At 40.6% G+C, this 22,116-nt stretch overlaps 1 protein-coding gene across 2 annotated transcripts in view; it reads right to left on the bottom strand.

The window, feature by feature from the left end:
• The window catches only part of CDK15 (cyclin dependent kinase 15), a 78,168-nt gene that overhangs the window by 42,423 nt on the left and 13,629 nt on the right, over positions 1-22,116 (bottom strand). For both annotated transcript variants that reach the window (XM_027590802.1, XM_027590803.1), the window contains exons 5-8: positions 17,553-17,647; positions 16,732-16,794; positions 10,811-10,934; positions 8,584-8,704 (exon numbers count right to left, since the gene is read on the bottom strand). In XM_027590802.1, coding sequence (XP_027446603.1) covers positions 8,584-8,704; positions 10,811-10,934; positions 16,732-16,794; positions 17,553-17,647 — 403 coding nt within the window. The remainder of the gene's footprint in view (positions 1-8,583; positions 8,705-10,810; positions 10,935-16,731; positions 16,795-17,552; positions 17,648-22,116) is intronic.

Raw genomic sequence — 22,116 nt, 5'->3', positions numbered from 1 at the left:
GGGTGGCTCAGTTGGTTAAGCAACTGCCTTTGGCTCAGGTCATGATCCCGGAGTCCTGGGATCGAGTCCCACATTGGGCTCCCTGCTCGGCGGGGAGTCTGCTTCTCCCTCTGACCCTCCCCCCTCTTATGTGCACTCTCTCTCTCATTCTCTCTCTCAAATAAATAAATAAAATTTAAATAAATAAATAAATAAAATATTCTGAACATTTAGGTCCAGATAGGAAGCCAGCTCCGATTTTCTTCTACTCCTCTGCTTTGTTCTCAAATCTTCATCCTGTGGCTCTTCTTACCCCCTCTTCGTCCCCTTCCTATCTTTAGGCTGCTCAGAGGATTTCTGCTCTGTGGAGATACCCTTGGGGCAGACCGTGTAGATGAAGGGGAACTTCCTCTGCAGGGTAAAAAGACCCAATGGGGTCAACCAGTGAATCCTTCCTGAAAGGAGAGATGCACTGGGTCATTTTATTGCTCCAACTGTGTCTCTTCAGTCAAGTTAGAGGAAACAACTTATATGTTTTTTACTTCTTCTGGCTTTCTTCCTAACTTCTCCTCTATTCTGAGCATGAACAAATTCTTCCCTAAGAGAGTAAAAGATTCTTCAAATTCCTTAGGCAATCTCTGGGGAAATCAACCATCTCAGGAGTTTTAGGTTTTTCAGAGGTATAAAGAACATACAAAAATGTTGTTGGGAGAAATGGATCGGTATTTCATTTTTCACTGTTGAAATTAATTCAGAACAACATAACGTATGAGAGTGACATGACATTTCCATTTGCTTTTCCCTGGGCCACTCTTTATATTTGGAAGTTGCAGCAGGAAAAATCTGCAATCTCTCAGGCAGGAACAACTTTTCATAGTCCTAAAACCAGCAGCTGCCTGAAGTCAGTTTTGAATAGTACACGTCGTGTGCCAAAATAAATCCTTCTTTAAAACCCAGTTTACCCCAACACGGATGAATCTTGAAAACATCATGCTAAGTGAAATAAACCAGACATAGAAGAAAAATATTCTATGACTGCACTTACATGAAGTACCTAGAAGAGTTAGATTCATGGAGACAGCAGGTAGAATAGTGGCTCGCAGGGGCTGGGGGAAGGGAGTAATAGAGAGTCTTTGTTTAATGGGTACAGAGTTTTAGTTTGGGATGACAAAAAGTTTTGGAGATGGATAATGGCGATGGTTATATTACAATGTGAATGTACTTAACGCCACTGAATTGTACATTTTAAAATGCTTAAAATCGGGGTGTGTGGGTGGCTCAGCTGGTTAAGTATCTGACTCTTGATTTTGGCTCATGATTTCAGGGTCGTGGGATTGAGCCCTGTGTCAGGCTTTGTGCTCGGTGGGGAGTCTGCTTGAGGATTGTCTCCCTCTCCCCCTCCCCTCACTCATACTCTCCCTCTAAAATAAATAAATAAATCTTAAAAAAGTAAAATGGTTAAAATGGTAAATTTTATGTTGTGTGTATTTTAACACAATACAAAAAGGTAAAGAACAAAAACAAAATGGTGTAATTAGCCTAAAACATTGAAGTTGCTAATAGAATCTTTTCAGGTTTGAAAAGGTGGCAGAAAGAAAGAAGAAACGATGATGGGAGACGAGAGAGCATTGGTATTAAGTGCTGGGAATAACCAGTATGTCCTACTTGTCTGTTTTCCATAGTCTGTTTGCTCTGGGCCCCCACTGACACTGCTGTCACCTGGGTTCACTGTGAATGAGGGGCTCTGGCACTCTATGGTATCATTAGTTTCTTTAAGACGAAGGCTCTAATGCTCCCTCATGTTCATCTGCCTCTTAAAATGCACTCAGTTTGGGGCACCTGGGTGGCTCAGTCGGTTAAGTGTCCGACTCTGGATTTCGGCTCAGGTCATGATCTCAGGGTTGGGAGATTGAGCCCAGCATGGAGCCTGCTTAAGATTCTCTCTCTCTCCCTCTCCCTCTGCACCCCCCAACCAATAAATAAATAAATAAATAAAATGCACTCAGCTTGTACCCTATGGGGTTTCATGGCCTAGCACAATAGGATTTCCCCCCTTTCCTTCCTTTGTCAATTGGCAATCTTCTCCCTACTCACTTCCCCTTTTACCACTCTGAAAAGAAAAAAACATGGGGGAAGATAATCGTGGTGTAAACACCTGATACCTGACAATTATGTAGAGAGTAAACAAATAACAGTAAACTCAGTGAAAGATGCCTATTGCTCTATTTTTGTATTACTTTTTGAGTTTTACTGGGAAAACAATAATAAGAATGGAATGAATAAGCAATGACAATAATTTTAACTTAAAATTGAATTTCTATTTTGTGTTATCATTATTCATGGTTAAATTCATGAAACGCTTATCAATGAAATCATATACATTTGTGTATATCTTGTATATGTGAGGGATACGTAGCTTAAGACAGACTTAAAGGACTGGTTGGTGAACTGAAGAAATAATGCAGAAGGCAGCACAGAAAGTTAAGGAGACAGGAAATATGAAAGAGAGGATAAGAGCTGTGGATAATAGGAAAACATGGTCTGATAATCTTTCATTGGAGCTCCAGAAAGAGACGGGAATAGAGGCAACATTCAAGAAAGAAATGACCAACTAAAGACATGATTTGTAACTGGAAGAAGCACAATACATACCAAGCAGGGTAAGTAAAAGGAAACCCACACCAGACACCTTAAAGTGAAAACTCTATAATAATAATAAAGGCAAAAAAAAAAATCTTTAAAACATCTAGCTAAAATGAGAGATCACCTGTAAAAGTAAGACAATAAGGCTCAAAGCAAATTTCTCAACAGTTAGGCTAAAAGCAAACCTCACAACAGCAACAACGGAACACAAAGCAGGGGGATGATATCTTCAAAGTTCTGAGAAAAAATAAGCATCAACCTTGAATTACATCCCCAGCAAGTTTACCTTTCAACAATGAGAGTTTAAGACACAAAAGCTGAGTTTGCCACCGATAGGCCTACACTAAAGAATATTCTAAAAGATTTACTTCAAAAGAAAGGAAAATTATTCCAAAAGTAAGACTTGAAGTGCACAGTTTTAAACAGTTTTAAATTTCTAAACAGTTTTAAAGGGTTTTAAATTTATTTGCGCTTAACGAGAGTAGCTTTAAGTATATAAAGCAAAGATGAATGGAATTATGACAAATCAACAATGTAGTGAACAATTTCAACACAACTTTGATTGATAAGTTAAACAGACAGAAATGATATAAAGAAGATTTGGATAACACAATTAACCTTGAATTTTTGAATATATGTAAAAACCTGTACCCAACAATTCAGGAATCTGTATTCTTCTCAAACGCATGGGAAATATTTACAAATACCGATCACATACTAGGTCAGGGCTTCTTATGCTATCTTTGGTGGAACACCAGCTTTTTCTCAACTTTGGTGGTGACTTTTAATATTTAAATAATTTCAAACTTAAAAGTTGCAAGAATAGTAGAAAGAACTCTCTTCAAGCAGATTTACCAATTGCCAATGTTTTGCCTCTTTCATTTTTTCCTTTTTTTCTGAAGCAGTAGAGAGAGTAAGTTGCAGATCTTTAATTCTTCACCTCTACATATTCTCTCTTACATAACAACAGTGCCATTATCAAAATCAGGAAATTTAACATTGATTCAACACTACTCTCTGATCCACAGTCCAAATTTAAATTTTACCTTTTGTCCCAGTACTGTTCTTTAGGTCCATTTCCTCCAGGATCCAATCTAGGACGATGCATTGCATTTGTTGGCTTATCGCTTTGGTTTCTTTATTCTGGAACAATTCCTCAGTCTTTCTTTGCCTTTTAAAACCTTGACCCAGTAGGGGATCAAAATATGCCACCCCAAAATATGCCACTCTGGTATAAAGATTATTTTGAGCTGAAGGCAACTGAGCAAAAGCAAACATATGATGAGCTTTCTGCCTCCCCCTTTCTGCCTGAAAGTAGGGCATAAATTCCCCTTGTGAGGATGTCCATCCCACAATTTACTGTCCCTAAAGAGTCCAGAAACCCCTTTCTTTTGTCTTATCACTTCCCTACAAATTTATCATCCTTTGTCAGAATGGTATTAAAGCCTCCAAGCCTAGCTGCTTCTCTGGGGGTTTTCTCTTCTTTCTATAAAGCCCCTCCCCCATGTCACATAAAACTTTTAACATCAAATAAAATTTACATGCTTTTCTCCCATTAATCTGTTGTCAGTTTGCAGGCTCATCCACAGACTCTAAGAGGACAGAGGGAAATTTTCCCTCTCCTACAACCCTTTACAAGAGGACGGGCCAGTTATGTTGCAGAATGTCCCTCTAACAGAGTTAATTTATCTGATGTTCGGGATTTTTTTGGGCAGGAAAACCGCATAAGTGATATTGTACCCCTCTCAGTGCTTCTTATTAGGAGGCACCCTGTGTCAGTCAGTCCCATTATTGATAATATTAACTCTAATCACTTGGTGAAGGTGGTGTCTGCCAAGTTTCTCTACTATAAATTACTTTTTTTTCTTTGTAATTGATAAGTAATTTGTGGAGAGATACTTTGAGACAACGTAAATTTTTTATTCCTCATCAAACTTTTTGCTCTAGTTTAGCATTGCTAATTCTTCTTTGAGCCAATCACTACTACACTGCAAAACAGTGGTTTTCTAAGTGCATCATTTCTTCTCCAGTTATTATTTGGTGTGCTACTGTAAGGAGGTGCTTCCTTTCTTATCCAGGTAGCCAGCTAACCTTAGCATGGACTTACGCATTCTTATTTTATTCAGTGGGTTATAATCCATTACCCACATAATTTGCTTTGATTTAAGTCAAATTGTACTCAAATTGTACATCTGTGACCAGTGGACATTTCTTCAAGTTGCTTCCCCTGTCTTTTTTATATAATCCCATCATTTTTTGACTACTTTGTAAAAAAATGTTCTGGCCCACCAAGATGTTCCTGGCTCATCTTATACTTTCCCTGCCCTAGCCTTAGAATTGGCCATTTCTCCAAAATATCTGAGTTCTTTTTAGTGGGGAATGGTATCAGGAAATCAAGATCTGAGTGGCAGACCAACACTTATATAAAATACAAAAATTAATTTCTTGAAAAATAATGCACATAACAGAACCAAATGCAAATCTTCCCTTGAAATCATTCAAGACCTCAAAAATATCCCACAAATTAAATTCCAAGGCAAATTAGCATATCGCTGTCAAAAACAACTAAACACACATGGAAAAAAAGATACCATATGCAAGAACCAAAAGAAACAATAAACAGTGGAAATAGACTTACAAGGACCTTTGCTCTAGATATGTAAGAGCTTAGAGAGAAAATGATAAAACTACTAAAAGACGTTAAAGACAAACCAAACAGATGAAGAGATATACTGTGTTTAAAAATTGGAAAACAATATTATAAAGGTGTTAATTATCCTCAGAGAGTTCTATAATTTCAATGCAATTTCTAATGAAAATGCCACAAGGATTTTTTCATGAAACTTGAAACACTGAATCTAAAACGTATATGAAAAATCATGGGGCACCAGCTGGTTCAGTCGGTAGAGCATGCAACTCTTTATCTCAGGGTTGTGAGTTCAAGTCCCACAATAGGCGTAGAGATTCACAAAAATAAAATCTTCATAAATAAATAAATAAAATGTATATGAAAAATCAAAGGGGAAAAATAGCCAAGACCCTCCTGAGGAAGGAGATGAAATAGGTGGGGACACTTGTCCTACCAGATATCAAATATTATTATAAAGCTATAGCAATTAATACAGTGGGACATTGGTGCAGGGACAGAGAAATTGGCCCCCAGTGGAACAGAATAGAGTAGAGAGCCCAGACACAGACCTCTGCATTTATGGAAACTTGATTTATGAGAGATTTGGCATAGCAGATCACCAAAGAAATTGGGGTGAGACAATTGGTTGGCACAGACAAAAATCAATTTCCAGTATATTAAACATTAAAATGAAAGGACAAACTTTACAACTTTTAAAAGGATGTATTGGAAAATACCATTCTGACCTCAAGGAGGGAAGAATTTTTTAAACAAGAAACAAACGGGCTAACCATAAAAGAAAAGACTGATAAGGTCAACAATATTAAAATTAAGAACTTCTGTTCGAAAAGACAACATAAAGATATGAAAGCATAAGCCATGAACTGAGGAGGCTTCTTGCAACACGTGAACCTGATAAAAGGTTCATATTCAGAATAGAAGAACACATATACATCAATAAAGAAAGAAAGAAAGGGAAGGAGGGATGGAGGGAGACAGAGACAGAGACCAAAAGAAAATAAGCAAAAGACACAAGTAAGTATTCATAGAGGAGAAGCACAAATGGCAAATAATCCATGAAAAGGTGTCCAACCTCATTAGTAATTAGGAAAATGCAAATTTAGATCACAATATGATACCATTCTATGCACTTGATTATAAAGTTGGTGCAGCTGTGGATAAGGGGCCGTAACACATGGCTGGTGTATAAATTGTTACAACTACTTTGGAAAGCAACTGGCGCTATTTCCGGCAGTTGAACCTTCATATACCCTGTGACACTGCAAATCCACTAAGTAAGTACTATAGAGAAATCCTTAAATATGAGTACCAAGTATATTCATTACAACGAAAGCAAACAAAACAAAAAACCAAACTAACCAATTGAAACATCCATCAACAGGGAATAAAGCTACACGGGGCAACATGAATGATCTTAGACACGTTGAGTGGAAAACAGCGAGGCCCAGGAGGCTAAAAACAACATAATGCCATTTTTACAAAGACTCAAAAGCAGGTAAAACAAAACAATATCTTTAGAACACACAAAAAATGTAAAAATATGATTTTTAGAAGGGATAAGGGAATGAAGGTAAGAAAAAATTCAGGTTTGAAGCTGGCCTGGTAGAGGGGCAGGTTGTTGGGAGAGGGGCACACGGAATATGACAGTGTGTTCTAGTTGTGATACTGGGTAGTGGGTTCATGAAGTTCACTTATCATGCTTCTTAAACTACATCAGGCTTCTCAATCTTGACACTGTTGACATCTGGGGCTAGATAAATCTTCATAGTGGGGGGCTGTCCTGTGCCTTATAGGAGCATCCCAGGCCTCTACCCAGTAGATGCCAGAAGCACACCCCATCCAGCTGTGACAATAAAATATGGCTCCAGACATTGCAAAATGTCCCTGGGGAGTAAAATTTGCCCTGGTTGAGAACCACTGATGTATATATATGGTACTTACTTTTTCATGTGCGTGTTTTGTTTTGTTTTGAAGTAGGCTCCACGCCCAGCGTGAAGCCCAGTGCGGGGCTGGAACTCACAACAGTGAGATCAAGACCTGAGCTGAGACCAAGAGTCAGACATCTAGCCGACTCAGCCACCCAGGCACCCCTATATGGTCTATCTTTGGAATGTTTTCAATGTTCCATAATAAAACAAAGTTTAAAAGTGATGAGCCGAAGTTTCACTCTGTCTGTGAAGCACGACTAGGAAGTAATCATTAAGCCCTGAGAAAGCCAGAGCCCATCGCAAGCCTTTGAAGTGACAGCGCAGAGCCCTGAGAGCTGACAGTTGTGGGAGGATTTTGACTAGCTGGTGATATTTCTAGAAATGGTACTGGGTATTGGGGAATCAATGACTCCAGATACACGGGAGGGATATTTCTGCAACCTTTCTCAATTCTTTGGGAAATCCAAAAGCTTAGTTTAGACTTTTAGACTACTATTTAATTTTTAAAAAATCTATTATTGATTTTTTTTTTTAAAACAAGGCCTTTTGTTTATATAAGACCTTCTAAGGAACTGAAGGATGTCCACATATTTTGTTACCTTTGAGGGGGTGGCTATGATTGCAAAGTCACCACACATTTCACTGTGGCCCACGGATGACTGGGATATTTCCAGAAATAAGATCTGATAACATAACATTGCTGCTCAGGATGATGAGTTATCCCATACTCACTGTAGCACCCCATTAATCCAAGAGCCTCCCCAGTGATGTGGTTCTACTTGGAAACACCTATCTGATTCTTATACTATAGCCCCTCTCATGGAAAGAGTTTATCACCCTCATTTAAAAAATGGAGAAACATAGATACAAAGAGAATACCTGCTTTTCAAGATAACATAATCCAGAGTCACTAATTAGAAATAGAGTTGGTGTGAAAATCAGGTTTATTGAATCATGGTCTGTATGCCTTTTTCTCTAAGCTCGGCATGGTGCTTGGACACATGCAAGTGTTAGTGTGTAGACGTGTGTCTGTGTGTGTATCTGTGGTCAGGGAGTATGTGTGTGTGTTTCTCTGAGGACAAGGGGGAAAGACGAAGGACTGAAGAGAAGAGCTAGGAAGCGAGAGGCAGGGTAGAAAGAACATCGGATTCAGAATATGCCTTGGGCCAGATCTCTCTGAGTCTCAGTTTCTTTAACCATAAAAACTCACAAAATGATTGCAAAAGTCAAATGAGATATGTATTTAAAAGCACTTTATGTTTCTGTATATAAATGTGATTGTCATTGTTAACATTATTATTTAAAATGCAATACAGGTGATAAAGGAATCCTCATAGGTAAAATGACTCACATTTTCTTCATTTTCTTGGCACTAGCGCTTACCATATGTCCAGTTCAGAGGAATATTCAGTGGCTCCGAGCAAGGCATCAGGAGGCCGATACCAGAGGGTCACAACTTCTGAAGAGTATGTCTGGCTGGGAATGGACTTTGCCCGAGCGAGACCTGAACAAAGAAGAAAAGCACAGAACTCAATGTCCTAGGTCTTCCTGGAGAGCCAGGAAGCGAGGCATGCAACCAAGGAGTTAATAACTGGCAGAATAAACAGCATTTAAAAAATAATACACAAACTTTGGGTGCTTTTAATAGAGTCACTCAACTATCTTGACCCTCGTGGACCTCCTTATCAAGTGAATTTCTCAAATTTTTGCCTACTTTGCAGCTTGATGTGGCAACATCCAGCATGTGGTACCTTCCTGGAAGCTAAGTATAGTGAGGTGACCAACTTCTTCCCTGTTTATATGCTATAAACAGAACTGTAGTGTGAGCTTCCAGATCATGCCCTTTTGGTGGGTTTAAGCATTCTTCGCTTTTCCTCTTTCTCCAAGCTATAATCAGAAGGAGGTGGCAGCCATCTTTAAATATGTAGTTGGGGCAATACCCTAAAGATGGTGGGGCCTCAAGACAGAAGGGACATGGGTCAAGACACCACAGGGCCACCATACAAGCTCTGACTACTTAGGTTAGACTGTTATATGAGAGGGAGTTAAACTTTTTTTTAAAATGATTTATTTGTCAGAGAGAAAGATACAGAGAGAAAGAGCACAAGCAGGGGGGAGCGGAAGGCAGAGGGAGAAGCAGGCTTCCCACTGAGCAAGGACCTTGGGATCATGACCTGAGCCGAAGGCAGATGCCTAACCGACTGAGCCACCCAGGGCGTGCTGAGAAAGTTAAGCTTCTAACATGTTTACAACCTCCAGTTTGGGGTCTTGGTCATGGCAACAGAACTCAATTCACAACTAACATGGTCACCCTCCATTTTTGCAGTCCAGGAATCCCCAGTTTAGTAAAATACAGGGTGGGGACTGCTAATCCAAATTAATTAGTTTGGTAGGACTTTGGACACATCATTCTCAAGTTTTCTTCTGCAATATGAGAGTACTTTTTTTTTTTAAGAGGTGGGGAGGGGCAGAGGGAGAGGGAGAAAGAGAATCTTAAGCAGGCTCCATGCCCAGCATGGAGCCCAAAGTGGGGCTTGATTACATGACCCTAAGATGATGACCTGAGATGATGACCTGAGTTGAAATCAAGAGTCGGATGCTTAACCAACTGAGCCACCCAGGCGCCCCTATTAGTACTTTTGTCAGTTAGCTACTTATCTCACAGAATCACATGATCTAGAGCTGGGGAAAAACCTCAGTAGATGAGTCCTCTGTTGCGGGGAATTGATAAATGAATATAATTGATAAATGCTTACTTGCCCAGACGAAAGCTACTGTTAAATGCTTACTTGCCCAGACAAAAGCTACTGTTAAATGCTTTCTTGCCCAGACGAAAGCCACTGTCAGAATAAGTGCTGCAGCTACAGTGCAACCATCTGATATCTGCCAAACAGAGAAGAGTGGTTCCTCAGCTCCAATTTTTCAACAAATATTTACTGAGCACCTATGGTGGTGTCTAGCACTAGGGATACAATGATAAGCAAAATGGACTCAGGCTGCCTTCAAAATGCTTACAGTCCAGTGGAAGAGACAAAATCATCACACAAATATACATGTGTGTATAATTATAAACTGTGATAAGTGCTAAAACAGAAAGATACAGTGATACCCCAGGGAAATCCACGTCACTTTGATGGTAATAAAAACCTCAGTTACTCATACAAAGACAGCTCTATTGATAGGTGAGCAGGAGCAAGGGCCCTGGGGCCTCTATTCCAGCAGGAGTCCATCCTATAATCTGGGGTTTACGTCTTTATCCTGTCATCATGGGATCTATGTGGACAGAATTTTTCTATCCACTCACGTGTAGGAAAACCTCCCAGGTACAGTTTGCTCTATACATGTCTCTCTATAAAAAATGGCAATGGGGCGGTAGAGGTGCCCAAGTTTTTGGATCCGATTAGACTGGGGCTTGATGGAATTCTAGATGCTACCAATCTCACCCTGTTTCTTGCCTCACACTTCCTATAGGGTAGTTTGACATCCTCACAAAGCATCACATGTCACGGGCCTCCACTTTTCAAAGGCCGGGCCCAGTCAATGCTTTAAACATGTGCACACAAAAGCATCATTGTTCATAGCCCAGAAAGAGACTCGAGGGGAGACTTACCAAAATCAGCCAGTTTGAGCTCTCCCAGGTGACTGATGAGTAAGTTCTGAGGTTTCAGGTCCCTGTGAAGAACGTGTTGGTGGTGGATGTATGCCAGGCCCCGCAAAAGTTGAAACATGAAAAGCTGGAAGGAATGAACACCTTATCTAAGCAGTTTTGAGCCACTATGTGTTGATTTCTCCTCTAAATCAAAAACAGTCATCTGAAAGAATATAGTAAAAGTGTCTCTTGAGAGACAAAAAAAATATGAAGATTTTACATTCAGAGAGGGGAAAAAAAAAGACAAGGAAAGTCAAGTAAGTAGACCATGTTCTAAACAAAGGGATTCTGCCTTTTCCTGACATCTCATTTCTTTGATACTGGAGGGATTACCCTTCCTTAAAAATCTAAAGGGAAACTTTGAAGTTTCCTTTGGAACACTAGTTATTGATTTAGATGTGAAAGATTTAATTTTTTTTTCCCACCGATGAACTTGGCATATAAGATCAAAGTTGACCTGGAAATGATATTCTAAGGTTTACAACTGCTTCAGTTTTCCAGGCTCTCTGATATGAAACCCTTTTAAAAACATAACACAAGGAGACCAGACTGGGAAATATATCTTTAGATGGTAGTAGGGAATAAAGGAACCATTCTTTTTTTAAAACTATTTTTAAAGTTCAAAGTTGAAAACAAGCTTCAGTACAGCCATTTGATTAAGAGGGAAGAGAGACCCCTCCCCCCCTCAAAAAAAATTAGACCAAAAAATCTGAAGAGAATAAGGAATAAACAACAGAAAGAAGAGAGAAGAGGGAAAAACACATTCTAGGCCCAAATTTTTAAATGTTGCATGTGGTAAATAAGGCATAGAAACCGAAGACATTAGTAAGTTCTCACCAATGTAGAAGCTGAAGGAAAAAGAGAATGCTTAGGATTCCAATGTCTTTTGCTCTTTTCCAGTGCCACTGGCAATTGAGAATTGAAACACCAACATTAGTGTTTACAAAGACCTCTGCCAACTGAGAACAAGTTCTGGCAATTTAGAAGAGAAAAGCCCAGCTCTGGCATTCCTGGAGACACAGACAAAGTAGCTGATGTGGAGCTGTGCAGATAGATCCACTTTTCCCTTCAATTAGGAACTTCAGAGATGCTGGGACCTGTACTAGCCTAACAATGACTAGGAGACATTGGAGCCAAGCTGAGGGGCCGCATGGTCTGACCAGAGCAGGAGCCTGGGGGCCGTGTACTTCCATGCAGGTCCCACCTCGGGCTCACAAGCCATTTAAGAATGTGAACGATTTCTTGCTGCTCCTACTTCAAATGTTCACTGGTTCTTTGAGTTTTCCCAGTGCTTTCCCTTCTTGGTGCTTTGCATACACACACTATTTTACCATTCATCAAACCACGAAGCTACCAAAATGCGAAATTCCTATACCAACATTTAAACCTTCCAATCAGCTATAAATACAAATGTTTCTGGAAAAGACAATATGAAGAAGCAACTAAAATTTTAGGAAAAAGAGAAGATGCTATGTTGTGTGCTTACAGATATGCTTTTCAATGTGAAAATACTAAGGAAGGAGGGAGCACGAGACAATTGAGGGACAGAGACAGAAAGGAGGAAGGGAAAACATTTTATTGAACACCTCGCACCTTTTAGAATCCTCAAGGTAACCCCGTGAGGGAGAGAGTCTTGTCCCCGATTTGCAGATAAGAAAAATAAGGCTCAAGGAAACTTTAAGAACATGTCAAGAAACAGTTGGGGTCAAAACTCAAACTCAGACCTGCCTAACTCCTCTACAACATTCTGAGAAACCAGAGAAAAGAAAATTAAAACGTGACAGGGAAAGGGAGCATCAGCTGGCTGAGTCAGAGACAGGGCTTCTTTGTGGGCCAGCCTGAAATGCCTTTCATGTTGGAGTACAGACTGCTCTCACTAATGAGTCACACCCGCCTCCTACCTCCTCGCTCTTCGGGCCCTTTCCTCCCCAGCTCCATGTGTATGTCCACCAGCATTCATAAATGGTAATGCACTGCAGTATTAATGGATGGTATTTTATAGCCACACTTCCTAAAACTGCAGTCTGCCCTGATTAACCTCACCACCCACTCGCTCTTGAATCCTTTGCGACCTGGATTCTTCCTTCACACTGGCCCAAGCTTCACCGATAACACAACCCAACCCGATGGTGTTTTCTCAGTCAACAAGCCAAGTCGTGGGTGATTCTCTCCAGAGAGGCTTCCCATACCCCAGGGGTGAGTCCTGTTTTCAACACGGTGAGGCTCTTGGGGACAAAATAATTTCATTGGGCTAGTGCCATCTGGGCCAGAGGGAGCATTTGCACTGCTGCTTCTGCTGTGGGGAACTCATCCCTATCCTCCCTGGCTTTGATTGGAAAACTTCTTCCTTTGTGCTTCCACACACCCCTAAGAAATCCCTCTATTTATTAGTGTAGCTCTCACAGATCTACAACGTAGTCAAGTATGATTGCAGTCAAGTATGATTTTCAACTGTATTCCTGGTGCTAGTGGCCCTCTTGACCATGGCCTTCCCTGAAACTGTCTCTTCCCTTGACTTCCATGAGAGCGTACTTTTCTGGATCCTCTACAGTCTGAAAAGCTGCTTCCTTTTGTCTCTTGTTGTCCTGTTCCTCTTTCGACCCCTAAAGGCAAAAGTTCTATAATCAGTTCTTTTATCTTTGTGCATTTGCTCTTTTGGTTATCTGCTCTCTTGTCTTGAACTACAAACTCCCTGCGCCGATTACCCCCAAGTCTACATCTCCAGCATATAGCTTCCTCCTGGGCACTAATCTCTCTGATTGTCTGCTGCTCATTTCCCTTGGATTTCCACCTCAACTAGAAGCTCACCATGTCTAAAACAGGACTCTTCTTCCTCCTCTCCAAATCAACTTCTTCTATTTCTGTTAATAGAGTTAAAATTCTTCTGGTCAATCAAGGAGATTATGTTAGCAATCCAGAAGGTGAGGCCTCACCCTAGACTTCCTGAATCAGATGCCCATGTCATTCGTCTGCTCATTGAAGTTTGAGAAGCCCTGGGCTAGCCCACATCAATATACTCCTAACTGGAATCTCCTACTCTTTAATCCATCCCACAGACCACAGTTACATAAATTTCCTTCTGATCATGTCATTCTCTCTCAACTCAAACCCCTTTAATGACCCTACTGTCTAAGAAATATAGTCCACATCTTAGAAAATAAGGCCCTCAGCCACCTACCCAATCTATTTTTCCAGACTTACATACACCACCCATCTCACTAATATATTCTCTGTGTCGGGCCAACAGGACCAGAGATGCGGTACTGGTACTAGTGGAAAAAGATCTTAACCGAGAATCACGGTCAGCAATGGCAGAAGCTGGTTCTATAACCTCAGGCAAAATACTTGTCTTCTCAAACCTTGGATTCCAATTCTGCAAAATAAGGAAGTTAGACCAGCCCAATGTTTTTAAGGCTTTTTTTTTTCCTGCTGCAACTTACAATAAGAAATACATATGTATCCCATATTCATACACAGGTACATGTACAGTTTCAACTGGACCTAAAGTTGCACAAAATAACGCTTATTCTTGCTAGGTGTAATGTACTCTGATATTTTCTATTCTTTTGTCATCTATTCCATTTCATTTTTTAAAATGCTAGTTGCTGGGGCACCTGGGTGGCTCAGTCGTTAAGCATCTGCCTTTGGCTCAGGTCATGGTCCCGGGGTTCTGGGATCGAGCCCCGCATCAGGCTCCCTGCTCAGCGGGGAGCCCGCTTCTCCCTCTCCCACTGCCCCCGCTTGTGTTCCCTCTCTCGCTGTGTCTCTCTCTGTCAAATAAATAAATAAATCTTAAAAAAAATGCTAGTTACTAATCACCAAATTGATTTCATAACCCACGAGTGGGTCAGAATGTGAAGACTGAAGAACACGGTGGCTCCTCCGACCCTAAGGGTCCAGGACTCTGGGAGCCTGTTCCTTCAACACTTCCATACTGCTCTGCTCTGCTCTTCTGCTTCTCTGCTCTGTACCTTTGCTGAAAACATTCTTTCCTCCTGTGACATCTTCCCCCATTCTAGCCTCTTGAAATGCAATGCATCTTTTAACGTCTGGCTTCATAAAAGCCCTTGAGATGAGAAGATATCTTTTACTTTTTTGCATATCTACACTTAGGTCTTATTTCTCACTTGGTGTTATTCACAAATGTCCTGTAATAGTACTGGTGCATATTTCTTAACTCTTGTTTTTGGTTGTAAGACCCTTGACGGTAGGAATCATGTCTTCTATGTCTTTTTATCCTTCTAAGCCTTTAGCACAGTGCCTGGTATGAGAGTCACTCGAGCCTGAAAATGTTCTTTCTCCGTTATTCTTTCTCTGAGGGTTCATCACCTTAACCGATACCTCTAGTTCCTTGACTCTTCTGCTCTCCCCGAGCTATCAGCAACCTATCTTCACTTCCTTCCTTCAGATTAGACTCAGTTTAGAAGCCTGACCATCACTTGAAACTTTCTCTTGACAATCTCCTCAAATCTCTTACCCAACTATCTTTTTCTTTCACATGTCTGGCAAAATCCCAACTCTTAATCAATCCAACCGTCTACTTTTTCTATTCCTCTATCTGAATTGCTCAGCACTGCCATTAAAAAGGAAATCCCATGATCATGCAGATAATTTAATGGTTTTCATTCTCACCAAGAGTCCTCAACACACTACTAAACATTCTTCCTTGGTTTGCCTGGTTAGGTCTCTATCCCATCCCCACTAGCTATTTTAAAATATTTTCACTCTCCTCAACCCTCAAACCTTCTTTTCCCCCTTGCTTCCAAGACTGGATTAGGTCCCTTTACTATGAGTTCTCATAATATTTCTAGTTAACATGGCCATAGCCCCTGTCACTTTGCTTCTTACTACCTATTTAAGTCTGTATATCCTCCTGGGCTTTGAGCTTATTGAAAATAAGAAACACAACTATTCATTATTGAAACCTCAGAACTTAATATAATACCAAGTACTCAATCATTCTTGAATGAATAAATGAATAAAAGAATATAAGTGTTAATTAAATGAATGAGTACATCATATAGAAATTTCATATAGGTTATACCAAGGACCAATTAATTAATTAATGCCAATAAAAACCATAGGGAATGAAAAGTATGAAATGCAAATGGTTTCTAAAATTTACAGCAGACATAGAATCACAGCGAGTTGAGAGTTTATTATTAGTTCTATTCCAGTGACTGGGAAATGGAACTAGGTCCCATTTATAACAGGATCTGATAGAACAGGCAAACAAGTAACTAATTTTGACCTGACAAAGGTAGTTTGTTTGCTGATTCTGGTGAGGAACTATAAATACAACACAAACTTTATCACGGACCATAGTAGTCTGCCGTGAAGAATGTATTTATTTTATGATGGCTTAGCTTCACTTCTTTCCTTTGAATGCAATTCTTTTTAATTGCTTTGTACTTCTGAAGACACATTTTCATGATAGCAATGACTGACAAGTTTAGGCTGCCTGGAAAATGGCTAGACGTTGCTCTATATCTTGAGGGGGAACTTTTTTCTTTTTAAGATTTTATTTACTTCTTTTGAGAGAGAGAGAGAGTGCACATGTGAGAGGGGGCGGGGGGAGGGGCAGAGGTAGAAGGAGAGAATCTCAAGCAGACTCCGCCGCTGAGTGCGGAGCCTGACTTGGGGCTCAATCCCCACAACCGTGAGACCATGACATGAGTGGAAATCAAGAGTTGGATGCTTAACCGACTGAGCCACCCAGGCACCCCGAGGGGGAACCTTTTTTTTAAACTTTTCTCTAGAATACCAATGATAGGCATCTTCTTATTTAGTATCATGGGACTTTGCTTTGGGATGACAGTCTGTTTCAAAATTCTTCTGCTGAGGGCAAGCTGGAGAGGAGTCCTGACTCCCACAGTACTCACCCTGACGTTGTGAGGATGAAGCCCTCCTGGGTGCTGAGACATGTACTGGGCCAGGTCTGTGTGCTACACCAAATGGTGGAGAGAGTGACATTAGCAGAGCTTGAACAGTGTCCTAAAGCAGACCACAGACGTGACTGTCAGAGGTATTACAGACTTCAGAGTTTTTGAGAATAAGTTACAAAAGATACATAACCAGGTTTCCTGAGACCTCACTATTAAGGTCAAACACAGTGTGTCTTTCTAAATGGCTGTCCGAAGAAGGAAGCTTGTTTCTCCTCACAAAAAGATGCTCATTTTAAACGACTGCCAGTGAACACAGTGATACAGGCATTTTTCACTCTCCTTGGAGGCAAGTCAAGTATACATGCCTTAGGATTTCTTTCTGCTAATATTTTGAATGGCTTTTCCCTTTCAAAAATATGAAAGTGAGTTATTATTTAGTAAACTAGGATACAATTTTTAAAAACCTTGTGATTTATGTCTTTATTGTCAATGAAAAAATGTTGGGTTCTGCACAGATGGTGATTAAAAATAGATAAAAAATAAGCACGAAAGTTTTCTTTAGGAGGCAAACTCAACGTGCTTATTTATTATTGCCGGTGAGGCGGGGGGTGGGGGGAAGACAGCAAATAGACTGGGTAAAGAAACTGGAGCAAAAAGGAGGGTAAGAACAATAGTCTCTAGTAATCATAATAATGAAAATTTCCATGACACTTTCCACATTGTAATGAAAGTTTTATCATGCCATAAAATATTAACAGATTCATTACATGAGCACTAGGCTTTTCCCTTACGCTTTATAAAATGCTGGGGCAACTCACCATGTATTCAAAAACAAATGTCAGAGTCTCTTTGGTGTGGATTATGTCATGCAGGAGCACAATATTGGCATGTTTCAAACCCTTCAAGAGAGAAGCTAGAAAAATTAAACAAAATGTTAATTCAATCATTGATAATGAAAGTACTGCTTTAAAGATATCAAGCAGTATTTATTTTTAAAATACTTCAAATCACTTGTTCTGGTTTTTTGTTGCTGGGAAAAAACTCTTGTGAAATAATATCTGAAATTACAAAGGACCTTCATGATTTGTCCAATGGCAAGTCGTTGCATTTACATAACTTATTTTCCTTACAGGCTAGAGCAGTTGCAAAAAAAAAAATATATGTTTCCATTTATCTAATCAATTTCATCAAAGCACTCAGAGCACTTTGCAAATGCTTCCCTCTGGGAATTGGGAATCTTATCTCCGTTTCAGAGTTACGGGAGAGGAGGCCTGGAGAGATAAAGGCCCTGGGAGGAGCAGGAAATGGAGTGTTCTGCCTTCCAGAGTAGGACTTTGCAACACGTGGCCGTTCTCTAAAATTCCAAGTGTCACAGAGGGTCAGCAGGGCCCGTGGATGTGATTAGCGGAAGGCAGGGCAAGAGTGTGGGATGACGAATTGTTGGAACATGATGGAGAGGATTTCTTAAAGGGAGAATTGCAAACCTCTGTGGAAAGGAGAAAATGCAAACTTGAAAACAGGACAGAGCCAAACCTGGGGAGCCCAGGGGAGTGTGAGTGGGGAGGTCAAAGGACTGTCTCTTGCATCTTTAATGACAGATTATTATTAGGTCACTAAAGGCAGCCTTAAAAGGGAGAAGTCACTGCAAAAGGCCAGTGAGTGGCTGGGAAGGAGTCTGAAAGGCTCTCGTTAGGGGCTTCAGGGATAGGAAGACCCTCTAGCTTCACAAGGGTGGAGACCAGAAAAGGCATAATGAGGAGATGGGGAGTCTCAGCTCAGAACACCCCTGCATGAGTGAATAGTGTCCTTAAGACTTACAGGAAAGGGAAAGTTAAGTGTAAGCATTCAGATCCATGTTCTGCAGGGCATGCTTGCGTGTCATGAAGCTCCTACACCAACTCTTTCCCAGAATTCCATAAGATCAAAACCAAACTCAAATACTACCTTCAAATTTTGGAACAAATGACTTCTTTCAGGAATCTTTCCCTGTTGTAAGTATCCTCTGTTGTTTTGCCCTCCTGATAGCCACTATTCTTTCTAGTGGGGACACTCAGTCCATGCTATTCGGGTGGGGCTGACCCCCACCCTTACCCGGGACTGAGTGTGTCACCCAGGCCTGGCCCATCGGAGCACAGCACTCTTAGCCCCAGCGATCGGTTCAGAGACCGGGCACAAAACCCTCTTTTGTCGATTTCACCAGAAGCTGCTCTGGCCAGATTACCAACACCTGGTGAGAGCCTGTCTGGGACCAAAACTCAGGCAGAGAAAAACAGTGCTGAGGATGGAGAGGCATGGATTCCTGGTGACATCATCTACACCCTGCTAGCCCATAGTTATCCGAACCATCGGCCTAATGAACTCCTTCTTTACTTACCAACAGTTTGAGCTGGGAACCTCAAGTCATCAAAGAAGCCTTATTATACCCGCTAACCTTTCTTTGCTCTAATGACTAATATTCTAACTTTACTTTTTGCCCCCTGAATCCTTATGAGCTAAATTTATTATCCCACTTTTGCAAACATGTTGCTTTCTAAGTGTAGTGAACAGTTTCACAGGCATCTGTTTAATGTCCCGGGGCCCCAGACCAAGGCTCCATGGGAATAGAGGGAGTGACTTTCCCTCTCTTTTGGATGCTGCTGCACCACCTAGCACAACACTCAGCCAAGAGTAAGCACTTAATTTGTCAAATATATTTATGGAATGTCTTCACAGAGGACTGACTCTGGAGCCAGAGGCCCTAATGGGAATCTTGGCCCTGTCGCTTTCCATCCCAGGAAGCTCAGGAGAGTATCTCAACCCCAGTCTCAATTCACTCCTACTGAAAAAGAGATAAGGCCTTTTCTGACTTGACTTCACAGGGTTGATATGAGGATGGAATCAGATGTTATGCGTGGAACCCTTGGAAAAATGGAAAGCATCACATGATTGCAAATTAGAATTAATACCCCAGGCATCAGCTTCTTGCCCCTCCCTTTTACCTTGAACTCCACTAAACCCCCATTCCCAGGTTAATATCTTTAAATTTTGTTTATGATTTGTTCCTGCTAGAGTTTTCAGCACCTTCCATATTTATAACAATGACTCTGACCATCAGTTGAGAATGCTGACTTTTGGGTATATTTTTATTTATGAATTATGTTCATTTTCTCTCCCTGTACACAGACACACAGACACACACACACACACACACACACACACACACACACACACACACACATGCATTCAGGCATTACAAAGCACACACCAAAACTAGATTTTAACAGATATGGTAAAGCTGCAATTGCTAAGAATATTGTTAAGATATTTTATTTATAATACAATTTTATTCTTACTTAAGTTTGATATTAAAAACTCATGATGCTCATTTTTTTTCTTTTAAAAATTTATTTATTTATTTGGGCAGGGAGGGGCAGAGGGAGAGAGAGAGAGAGAGAGAGAATCTCAAGCAGACTCCCTGCTCGGTGTGTAGCCCAAAGTGGGGCTTGATCTCACCACCCTGAGATCATGACTTGAGCCAAAACTAAGAGTCAGATGCTTAACTGACTGAGCCACCCAGGCGCCCCTTGTGATGCTTATTTTCTAAAATCATGGTGGCATGTTTTCTTAATCATGATGGCTTCATACTCTCATTTGCTAAAAAGCTCAAGGAATAATATCTACTTAGGATGAGGCTCACGGCTAACAGTGGGTATAAAAATTTTATATAGTTTTCTTGGTAATTTCTATTTTATAGGGGTAGAAAAAGTGTCAGTTTTACAATCTGTATTGTGCACTTATATTTATATTATTAGTCTTATTTTCAATTCACAATTTCTTTGCAGAAATCTTTTTACACTCCTCTCAATTCTTTTTCTCACACCCTTATCCAATTCAGCCAATCTGTTGGCAATACATTCCAAACATGTACAGAGTCCCCCCGCTTCTTGTCAATTCTCTGCTACCATCCTGGGCCAAGCCATTCTCCTATCTTGACTGAATCAGTACACATCCCTTCTAGCTAGTCTCTCCCTGCCTCCTCCTTCCCTACCTGCAGTCTGTTGTGCACAGAACAGCCAGCCGCTGTGGTCCTCCTCAGATGGAAGTCTCTCTTGGTTCCAAACTCTCCAGTGGTCTCTCATCTCACTCAGAGTAAGACCCAAAGGCCTCACAATGGCCCGTCCAGCCCGCATTACCTCCTTGCCCTCATCAGCTCACACTCCTGTCCTTGCTCACTTGGCTCTAGCATGCTGGCCTCTTAGGTGTTCTTTGGACACTTCCAAACACATTTCCTCCCTGAGTCTTACACTTGTCCTTGTCTCTGCTTATAACCCCTTTATCTCATTCCCTGCATGTTTTCTCCCTCGCTTCCTATAGGTCTCCGCTCAAACCACACACATAAAGTCTGAGCTTCCGTGACCCTTTTCAATGAAATAGCAGCCTCCTCACCTATGACCTACACTAATGATCTTCTGTCTCTGTGCCCTGCTTTTGTTCTTCTCCATAGCACTTACCACTTACTACCCCTAACCTATGATACGTTTATTTGTTAATATTCTATCTCCACCCTTAAGCAAAGACTTCTGTCTTTTTTGCTTGTTGCTATATCTCTAGTGATATAGAATATTATATAGTGTCACTAATCACCTAATATTTCTATACCTATAATTGGTTGGCATAAGGTGTTTCTGTGAGAGACACTTTCTTTTCGTTGTCTTCCTCATTACATTATAAATGTTATGAGTGTTATTGCCATGTCGACCCGACTGCATTTTTAGCACTCCAGAACTATCAAAATACTTGTATGGACACTGTGACTTTTGGTGAGTAATAATAGGCAATTTACATGAAAGAGTAGATGATGCTTAAAGCATTTATCTCATGGTATTGATATACTGTCGGGTCCATCTACCAAAGGAATCTAAAGTGCTTACAGCCTCAGATGTGTGGGTCTCAAACCCAAGACGAAAAGGTCTTTCTTCTTGTTTCAAGGCTGCCTCATAAACTTCACAGTAGGATATGGTGTGTTCTGCAGGCTAACAAGCTGAAGGATACAAAAGCTGACTGAGAAGGGGAAAGATCCTAAAATCAGAGCATTCTGATTCCTGTAAAATTATTGTTTTTTAATTCACATATTCTAAGTATACCTATCTTTGTTTTTCTTCAAAGAAAAGACACACAGATAAATTGGGGAGTCTTTAAAGCTCCAGACAAGTGGAATCACAATGGAATTTCTTTGAGTGCTTCCAAAATACTTCGGTGATCATGGCAATGATGATGATACCTCATTGAGCATTTACCACATGCCAGGCATTGTTGTAGGAATTCTGCATATATTAACTTGGTATGGGAACACTCAGAAAGCCAAGGAGAAAATCTGAAGAAAACAACTTAATCCCAAAGATC

The sequence above is a fragment of the Zalophus californianus genome, chromosome 3 (genome assembly GCF_009762305.2).
Source record: "Zalophus californianus isolate mZalCal1 chromosome 3, mZalCal1.pri.v2, whole genome shotgun sequence".
Taxonomy (NCBI): domain Eukaryota; kingdom Metazoa; phylum Chordata; class Mammalia; order Carnivora; family Otariidae; genus Zalophus; species Zalophus californianus.
Note: the sequence above shows the minus strand (reverse complement) of the source record. Positions and strands in the feature narration are given on the sequence as shown.